The sequence below is a fragment of the Anser brachyrhynchus genome (genome assembly GCF_964034855.1).
Source record: "Anser brachyrhynchus genome assembly, chromosome: 17".
Taxonomy (NCBI): domain Eukaryota; kingdom Metazoa; phylum Chordata; class Aves; order Anseriformes; family Anatidae; genus Anser; species Anser brachyrhynchus.
In genome coordinates, this window is record NC_137710.1 from 2,196,651 (window position 1) to 2,206,551 (window position 9,901).

General features: G+C 54.2%; 1 protein-coding gene across 2 annotated transcripts; it reads right to left on the bottom strand.

Moving 5' to 3' along the window:
- Positions 1-22: 22 nt before the first annotated feature.
- ALDH2 (aldehyde dehydrogenase 2 family member) lies at positions 23-9,653 on the bottom strand. Of its 2 annotated transcripts, none has more exons than XM_080559388.1 (13): positions 9,625-9,653; positions 7,990-8,346; positions 6,873-7,013; positions 6,566-6,645; positions 5,952-6,063; positions 4,954-5,082; positions 4,295-4,408; positions 3,823-3,925; positions 2,960-3,144; positions 2,444-2,608; positions 1,962-2,119; positions 1,329-1,443; positions 23-404 (listed from the first exon to the last, which is right to left on the bottom strand). In XM_080559388.1, exons 3-13 carry the CDS (start codon positions 6,945-6,947, stop codon positions 372-374), a joined length of 1,269 nt encoding a protein of 422 aa, XP_080415514.1. In that variant the 5' UTR covers positions 6,948-7,013; positions 7,990-8,346; positions 9,625-9,653; the 3' UTR covers positions 23-371. The 2 variants fall into 2 exon arrangements, with proteins under 2 accessions (XP_080415514.1, XP_080415513.1); XM_080559387.1 differs by lacking the exon at positions 9,625-9,653 and adding an exon at positions 8,889-9,077 and having other exon boundaries at positions 7,990-8,094.
- Positions 9,654-9,901: the final 248 nt, after the last annotated feature.

Genomic DNA, 9,901 nt, shown 5'->3' on the forward strand with positions numbered 1-9,901 from the left:
TCCAACAGAAGGCAGGGGCAGCTTTAGTGACAAAACTTTATTGTGCGCAGGTACAAAAAGGGGAGCACCCCCCCACGCTGCACTGGAGCTGTGAAGCGCTTACAAAGCCTACCGCAAACAAGCGAATAAATGATTTTCTGAGGGAATAAACCCAACACTTTCATCAGCTGCAACAGGAGTATGGCCCTGTTACCAAGTGGCTGCAGTATTCTGAAGACAGAGCTCCTCCGGGCACCTTCCGAAGCATAATTCCTTAACGCAGAGTTACACGGCTGCCACCTAAGCTTTGCGTGTTAAAGAGGTTTCCTTTGCTTTATTCCTCACAAAGCTGCATAGGTGTTCTCCAAACGTGGGGGGTGGGCTGTTGTCCTTTAGGAGTTTTTCTGTGGGATTTTGATCGTTACCTAGGGCAAACAAAAGTCACAGGTCACTTTCCTGCAGGCAGCAGCCGGTTGCATTCCCCTGAAGGGCAGCAGCACCGCACCGAGGGGAACCCGAGCCAGAGGACAGCGTGTCCCCGGCGGCAGTCACTGGCCGGGGTCAGGAGACCTGTCCTAAGAGGCAGGGGGAAGCTCAGAGGTGGTCCCTGCACCTCTCCAGAGGTGTCCCTGCTCGCTGGGAGAGAGGAGCCCCAGCAGAGCACAGCCAACCACGCCTGCTCCCACACCACACGAGCTCCCTGCCGGGCACACGCCGGAGGCCCTGAGCTGCTCCACACCTTGTGCTGGGTCACGACTCGGGAGCCGCAGGCAAACCACCGCAGCCCACGAGCTCCATCACCTGTCCGACACCGCAGCTGCGGGGAAGACCGAGTGCCAGCCCTTCTGCCTCGCCTTCCAGGAAGTTATTGCCCAACGCCAGCAATGCTGCTCCAGAGAGCGGCATTAATGCTGGGGGTCACTGCTCAGATTCCTCCTCCTGAGCGATAAGTGCCCAGTATTCATCTGCCAGTTTGGACACACAGAAGCTTCCACCCCACTGACGCTCGCCCCCAGCACAGCCTCTCCACAAAATAAGCTTGCAGAGAAGCCAGCACACTTCCACTCCTTGCAGTGAGAGACAGCTAAACGGTGCCAAGTGGTGCAGGCAATTGGTAATCAGTCAGTCAGGTCACATACCCTTGTTTTCTAAAGCTGTACAAAACAAGACTAGCTTTCTGATTTAAATAGTTGCACGGAGTTTTGTTTGTGGTTACTTCAGAAGCGCAGCTCCAAGTTCGGTTCAAGCATTAGAAAGAACGGTAACTCTCAGGCCCACACCAGCAGGTACAGAGACAATTTGGAGCTACAGCAGATGTTTGAGAAGAACTCACACAGGGGGATACTCACATTTTTCACCTCTACATATGCCTCCAGACCATACTCTCCCAGCTCTCGCCCATTCCCAGATGCTTTGTAGCCACCAAATGGGGCTTGTGCACCAAACACATCATAGCAGTTCACCCTGAAAAGGAAAGCATGAGTTAAGCACCTACAGCTTCAGAACAGGTTAACAGAAGAGCTTTTACCACAGCAAATGGACATCTCAGCTGTTTACAGCAGAGGGACGGATGAATTTCTAGTCACAATTTCCCCATTTGTTAGTTATCTCAACCAGCAAATTTAATCAATGCTGGAACCTCATCTTTATCAGCCACGAAACAGAACACCATGAAATCAATTCGTGTCTTGCATCACACAAGCCCAGAGCCCTGCAGGAGCTGCTGTCATTGCCAACTGCAGTGCTGGAGTTCTGCTCCCCCATCCCACTCACTAGTTCACAATGAGAGCATGGAAACTTAATATTCCTAAATTTCACCGAAAGTAGCACTGCAGTTGAAGGTCTGACATTACATTCAGTGAGGTACTTGTAAAATTTGATCCAAAGCAGAGACAGGCTATCAAGGAGCAAGTGTAACAAGAAATCACAGCGCACATGAAAGCTGCCAGCAGTTTAGGGAGAAAAAAAGTGTCAAGGCTCACCAAACTGTTCCAGCTCGCAGGGCCTGAGACACATAGTTAGCTTTGTCAAGGTCCTTCGTAAAGACTGCTGCTGCTAGACCATACTTGGAGTCATTTGCTCTCTCAATTACTTCCTCAATTGTTTTGAACTTCAGAATCTGCATGACAGGCCCAAATATCTGCAAGATCCAAACAGATCAAGTGAAAAACTGCAAAGTGATCCCAGGAGAGGCTGTGGTTGATGCTGGAGTTGTGTGTGTATGTTGGAAGTTACACAGGACGCTACATTCAAAGTATCACTGTGGTCACTTCCCATATTATGAAGCACCCAGCATGTAATTTGGAGGGAATTTTGCTGCGGTAACTTCCTAAAGAGTGCCAAGTTTCTCTTTCTATTCTCATTACGTGAATGTCCAGTGCTTGCAGACCCGGCTCGTGTTACACCAGTGGGTGCAAAGCGACAAAGAAGTGTGAAGGTGACAGAAAGGTGCCGCGGGTCTCACCTCCTCCCTGGCGATCGTCATGTTGTCCTGCACTTCGCCGAAGACAGTTGGCTGGATGAAGTAGCCTCTGTCTGCAGCGGGGCTGCCACCGCACAGCAGCTTGGCTCCTTCACGCTTCCCGGCACTAATGTAACCAAGGATCTTCTTATACTGCTCTTCGTCCACCTGAGAGCCAGGACAGACAGGTGAGCTTGATGTTTGCAGGGGGTAAAAATGGATTTGGCTGCAGCCTCTCCGGCACGCAACTGGGCCATCACAGTTCCCCATTTCAATAGGCTGCCAAGCCAGCTTCAAAGGGAGATGAGGGTTTTTAAGTGCCAGTTTCAAGTGGAGGTTTTGGAATAACCAGAATGGTTAATTAACTTCTCCCTCCTGCACACAGACGTAATGGGCACAGTTCAAAGGAGATTATGTGGGAGACTGGAGCATACCCCTGATCCTGACCTACCGATGCACAATGACTCAAGATTGGGATAATTTCATGAAATAACAGTTCCAGACGTTTCCTGCTCTCACCTGAGGTCCCTGCTCCGTTTTAGAGTCAAACGGGTTTCCGACCACCCTGGACTTGGCCTTCTCAACGCTCCTCTCCACAAACTCATGGTATATATCTTCCTGGACGTACGTTCGGGATCCGGCACAGCAGCACTGCCCTTGGTTGAAGAAGAGGGCAAAGTGGGCTTGATCCACAGCCCAGTCCACTAAGATGGGGGAGAAGAGGAAGACAAAACCAGCCCAAGTCAGTAAGTGACTTTTTTTGAACTATTATCATGCTAGCTACTGGAGCATCAGTGACACAAGGTCCTTTCAGCTGACGGGCATTTTCTATGCTTTGGTAGTTAGATACAGATTTAATCAGCATAAAGATCCATTAGTGCATCCCATAATAGGAAAAAAAATCTGATCTGAGGCAGATTATAGTTATTATTTGAAATTAACAGATATTAAAGATGAGTTAGTTTGGCTCTAGTAGAATCTCCTTCCTTACTAAGGCATTTGGTTCATCCAGATCAAAAATGAACTCATGTGCAAGAGATGAGAGAACCAGAACTGCATAAGGACAGAAAAGGGCGGTAAGCACTAAGAGAGAGAAAGAAAAACAGAACTGAGAAAACTGAAGGAAGATACTGAAACAATTCTCATTTGTTGATAACTGAGCTTCTTCCCAGTACTGGGAAAGAAGTGGGAGTGAAGAAGCCCTGATACACAAATGCGGCAGCTGCAGCAGGAGGCACAGAGACTTCACGCAGAGAGAACAGCCAGGTGGTGTCAGAGCTGGGGACACACGACGTAGGAGAGCTTTCTTTTCCCCTCCAGCTCTGCTTGCAGAAAGCCAGCGTGAAACGCACAGACCAAACGCTCCGCTAGCAGGTGCTTACTGTCGGCATCGGACATGATGATATTTGGACTCTTTCCTCCAAGCTCCAGCGTCACCCGCTTCAGGTTACTCTCTGCTGCAGCCTTCTGGATCAGGTGCCCGACCTGCACCAGGAGAAGAGGCGTTAGGGACTGCCTCCAGCCCGCAGCAACACCCGGCAGGGCGGCTGGTTTTAGGTGGCAGTCAGCAGTTTGACAGTAATCCCTTCATTGTCAGGGCTTTAAGGGAAGTCCGCCTAGAGTGTCACCTCTAGAACAAAGCAGATCAAGGAAAACAATAGGAAATACTCTAAAGAAAGCACCTAAAAAGAGTCTTACGCAAAGGAAAACTGAATGTCACGTTGTAAAGTCAGCTGTATTTCTTGAAGGAAGCTGTAGAAGGTGATGCACCTCCAGTATTTTGACAAAAGAAGCAATACAGACACGAGATAATCTTTACGTCCCGAGGGCTTAAAGGTAAAGGCCCCCCCTCACCTCTGTGGAGCCAGTGAAGGCCACTTTATCTACGTCCATGTGGGAGGAGATGGCAGCGCCCGCAGTGGGCCCGTAGCCGGGGATGATGTTCACCACGCCTGGGGGGAATCCGGCCTGCAGGTTCACAGCAGGAGAGGGCAACGTTATTCCTTCCACGAATCAAGGCTTTCACCTGCATTCGGCTGTTAGTAACCCTCCAAAACGCCTCCCACAAAGAACAGAGCCTTGCCTAGCTCATTTTCATTTCCCAGGTCTTCAGTTCTAACGTTTAATTTGCAAGAACCGGGACAACTCCTCGCCCCACCCTGCACCCTAAACATGGCTTGGAGTTATATATTATTTTAGCTTTTATTTTAGCACGTATTTTAGCTCTCTAATCACCCTGAAGTTTACTCAGCTGAACCTCAGAGTCCTTCCCTAAATCAAGGAGGATGTCCTCTGCATATGCGTTTATGAAGATGGTGTTTGAATGTGTTTTTTTTTTTGCTGAACCAAACGCTAAGATATCCAAACACTACGATATCCAAGACAATCCAGCCTTTCTCCAGACCAGACGGCCCTCCTCTGTTCCTGTCACGTGCCCTCCAGTTTGGCTGCGTTACCCCGAACTCCAGCAGCGCTAGCGAGTCAGCCGATGGAAACCCAGCCCTTCCCCTCACCTCCTTGATCAGATTGGCTATGTAGAGGGCACTCAGGGGGGTTTGCTCCGCCACTTTCATCACGACCACGTTCCCGGTAGCCAGGGCAGGCCCCAGTTTCCACGCCTGCATCAGCAGCGGGAAGTTCCACTGGAAAACAAGGAGAGATTTGCTGGTCTGAGCTTGCAAGTTCCAATTACCGAGCAAGTAACGAGCGAGCTTTATTCAAATCTGGAGGTGCAGCACCTATGGAAGCAGCCTCTGATCCTTCCCTAGCTGCGGTTTTTGGCTTCTTTTCAAGCACTGTCTTCTGCTTGCCCAGGAAAACTGTACTGACGTGTGAAGCCTCTCAGTACCACTGCGAAACCACAGCTTTTTTGGAATTAATCTTTACTCTCCGTTTAGCCATTAAATGTTTTTTTTTTACATGTTTTGCAAGAAACCTTTGTAATGACAGGGCAGTGCTCACAGAGCGCTGAGGCATTTCCATTCAGCTCTTGTGCAATGCAGACACAAAACCCGTGCAAACACAGCGTGCAACAACCAGAATGTGGCTACTCCTACACGCAGGTATCACCGTCCAGGGATCGTTGCATACCTGAGGCCTTGCTGTTGACAAAGCTCTTTGCTCTGCTTGCTACCAGTTACAGAAATAAGACCAGTTACATAAAACTGAATTTTGCATGCTAGTTCTCCGTTTCCTCATTGTACAAACTACTACCTAGCATTAAAAACAGAAGCTTAAATTTAACTGTGGCTCTGGGCTAATAAAGGGGCTAATATTCTTTTTTTTTGCGGCAGATACAAAATAAATCTTACCCATACCCCATGAAATCAACAAGTAGGTCTGTGCTGCCAGAGCAAAGTAACAGCCCTCCCGGCTGGAGCCAGGATCACTTTATTTTTAGCATTGGAAGGAAGCAGCGCTTCACAACAGACTCGCACTTTAAGATACCTCCTCGTCGTAACACTCATTTCCTGAAATACTATTTCAAGACCTATTGATACATTTTACTTACCGGGATTATCTGTCCACAGACTCCCACTGGCTCATGTCTGGTGTAGCAGAAGAAGTCTCCGTCTAAAGGGATGGTTTTGCCGTGGAATTTATCAGCCCAGCCTGCAAAGTACCTGGCAACAACAAAGTTTGGGTCACTGAACTGAAAACAGAAAACAAGGAAGATTTCCTCCAGCTCTTTGCTTTCTTCCCTTCTTCTGTCGCTTCATAAAGTGCATACTAATAGAAGTATTTCCCAGGAAGGTGATCTTAAGAGTGGACAGTAAATGCAAACTTTCGTCTCGCACATTTGCCAGCAATTTGTGTGGCATCTGTTGTGTCACTCCTGCACTGCACCACAGATTTGTGCAAGTTCTGCATACAGTAAGAGGGCAACATACGTATAACAAGAGCCCTTTGGAAAAGTCACAGGAAGGAGAAACAAAAGGAATTTTCTTAACCAAAAGAAAAAAAAAAAAAGGTAAGAGATGGAAACAGAGACTGAAAGGGCCAGATAATACCAAGGGGTCGGAACCAGCCTGAATCAGAGGCATCAGAGGCTCAGCTTCCACAGGCAGCTGAGCAGGAGCGTGGGGCGTGAAGCGACCGCGCTGTCACCGCAGCCTCCATGCCTACCTGAGACATTTGACTACCATGTCCAGATCCACCAAGTAGGAGACGGAGTACGGTTTGCCATTATCCAGAGTTTCCAGCGCCTACAAAAGACGTTGAGATTGCCTGAAGCACGAGACGAGGAATACCACACGTACGGATTTAGATTTGATTCTCAGTTTGCTCCTCGTGTCAGTTCTGCATGTTGGCTTTTTAACTTTCAGGTTCCCAGGCAGCTCAGAGTTAGCTGTGGCTGACGCCCTCACCACACCGATGGGCTCCCACCACCCGCCTCTGCCCCGGCCGAGGGACCACAGAGCGCGATACGCACCGCCAGGTAAGCCCGGTCCCTCTCAATCAGGTCAGCCAGGCGATTCAGCAGCTTCCCGCGGTGAGAAGCGTCCATCCTCCTCCAAGGCGAGCCCAGCTGGAAAGCTGCCCTGGCTGCCTTAACAGCCTTGTCCACATCGGCCTGCAGAGGAGTCCAAGCAAGGGGGGTGAGAAGGGCGCAACCAGCCCCGGCCTCCCTCTCACCATGCCGCTGATGCCCTCCCTGGGCTCCAGGAGGAAACACCACCCGTGCCTCTTATTTCAGCTATGTGGAGTGCAAATATTGACGCTATTTCTGCAATATCATCTGCTGGGTTAATGTTTGCATCCTAGAACAAGGCAAGGAAAGAGCTTTAGAAGTCTGCTTTGACACTCTTTCAGGATTTGATTTCACCAGCACATTCTAAAGCACTTTTTTCCTTGATCAAATATCTCTAATCCTTCATTTTGTCCAGTCGGGACATTAATTTGCTTTTAGTTGTTTTTCTGTTCTGCCTTGCTGTAATGGTCTCGCCAAGACAAGCCACTGCGCCACGGACAAGCAAACAACAAAGGGTTCCCTCGCTCACCCCTCCCCTGGGGAATACAGATGAGTTTCCAGACTGGAGGATGAGCCCCAAATTGCTGGGAAACAAAACCTTGCTGTGCCACAGACTCCTAGGAGGGCCTTGCATAAAGCACAGGGCAATTATATGGCTGCTCCCTCCTTTTTCTTTTTTTTTTTTTTTTTTTTACTTCCCTGGGCTGGGGACGGTCTCCCACTGCACGTGTACAGCACGTGGAGGCCGTTCAGGCAACCCTGGCCTTCTGTTTCCTCTCCTGCCATGACTCTGGGTCACGCTCCCACCACAGCAGGGGTCTCAGCGTTCATCCCCTCCTGGCCCAGCAGCTTCCACCCACGGCTGCTCCTCCCAGCACAGGCTCCACTCCACACCACGTCTGTTCCTCCCCACCCTTTCCAGTCCCAGCTTGCCGCTGGGAAGAGGCAAAGCCGGAGGGTTTTGTGAGAGCAGTGCTCGGGCAGGACAGCAGCAGCACTGGACGCAGCCTCGGTGCGGGTCAGCCGCTCTGCAATCCCTGCGCGCTGCAAACAAACAGATCTCAGAGGGAATATTTACCTTATCGCCCTCGGCAACCTGGCAGATAACTTCTCCTGTCGCTGGGTTGATAGTTGGGAAGGTTTTTTTACTGACCGCATCGTGCCACTCGTTGTTTATGAAAATCTGCAAGGAAGAAAGCGAAGCAGTGTCACGCCTCGGAGCCAGACCTAGGAGGAATCGCTACGAGCTGTATTTGTTTGCTGGCTGCTTAGCAGGCTGTTTAATTCCAGGGACTCAGCTTGCGGGGGGCTCCAAAACCGCGCGGATCTGAAGGCGATTTTCTGGCCTAGGCGGCCCAGCAGCCGCCAGCCGACAAAAAGGAGCCGCACCGCGGCGGCTCCCCTCTCACCGGGTCCTTCCGAAGCCCCGGGGAGCCTCGGGAGAGGGGGGAAAACGCCCCGGGCGCCGGCGCCGCGCCCCGTTTCACCCGCGGGGCTGGGGCTGCATCGCCCCGGCAGCGGGTGTCGGGCAGCCCGGGGGCCTGCGGGGACCTGCGGGCACGGCCGGGGCCGGGGCAGCGGGGCCGGGGCAGCGGGGCCGGGGCAGCGGGGCCGGGGCAGCGGGGCCGGCCCGGGGCGGGTCCCGCTCTCGCCGAGCTCCAGGCCACGGCCGCGGGGAAGGAGCGCCCGGCCCGCGTCGCGACAGCCGCCCGTGTCGGATCACCCACCCATATCGGGACACACACCCACCCACCCGCGTCGGGACGCCGGCCCAGCCATGTCGGGACACCCGCCTACGTCGGGACAGCCCCCAGCCGTGTCGGGACACCCGCCTGCGTCGTGACAGCCTCCCGCAGCGGGACACCCCCCACCCATATCGTGACACCCCGAGCCGCGTCGGGACAGCCCCCCCGCTTTCCCCCGGCCATCTCGCCCCGCGCAGCCCTTGCCGCCGCCCCCCCCCGGGGCCGGCCCTACCTTGTTGTAGGCGATGTCGGGGCGCGGGTTGGGAGCGGGGATGGGCGAGGCGGCGGCGGCGGCCGAGAGCGGAGCCCCGGGGCGGGCCGGGCCCCGGCAGAGCCGGGGGGAGCGCAGCGCCAGCCGCAGCATCGCCGCACCGACAGCACGGCGCCGCCACCCGCGCCACGCCCCCCCGCCCGCCACGCCCCTTTTCGCGCGGCCACGCCCCCTTTTCGCGTGGCCACGCCCCCCGCTCGGCTTAGCGCCACGCCCCCGCCATTCATCACCGCGCTCCCTTCCATTCATAACCACGCCCCCGCCGCTCGTGACCACGCCCCCGCCGCTCATCGCCACGCCCCCTCCATTCATAACCACGGCCCCCGCCTCGCTTCGCCCCGCCCACCCGCGTGCCCGCACGGGCAGCCCGAGGCTGGCGGCGCCGCTGCTCCGAGGTTGTGCCGGCCCCGAGCCCGTTCCCCCCGGGGGCTCAGCGCCTCCGACCCGGCCCCGTTCGTGGCGTTCGCCCCGCGGGCACCGAGGGGACGCCCCCCGGGGAGCCCCAGCCTCCGAGGCTCAGCCCAGGATCCCGCTCGCCAGCGGGACGAGGCGGCCGGAGGCGCCAAGGCGGCTGCAGGCTCCCGGAGTCCCCCCTCCTTCAGGGTCGAACGCCTGCGGGAGGTCGGGTTTCATCCTGCGGCTCCAGAAGGCGCAGCTCAGGTTACAGGGCTCCTCGGCAGCCCCACGGTCCCGGCGCTGAGCAGCCAGCACGGCCGTCCCGGGGCCCTCCCGCAGCACCCCTCATTCCCCTGGCAGCGGGGGCACTGAAATAACGAGGTTTTGCGGGCCTGGGCTGCGAGAGCGCTCCTGTGCCGGAGGAGCCAGCGCCAGGCGTCGCCACCCACATCAGTGCAAGGACCCCGCCGCATCCCACCGTCCCCAGCGGAGTTTCCAGCGGGAGCAAAACGGGCGGAGGATACCGAAGAGACGACCTTGTTAAGCCGGTGAATGTCAAGAATTACGTCCAGCACTTC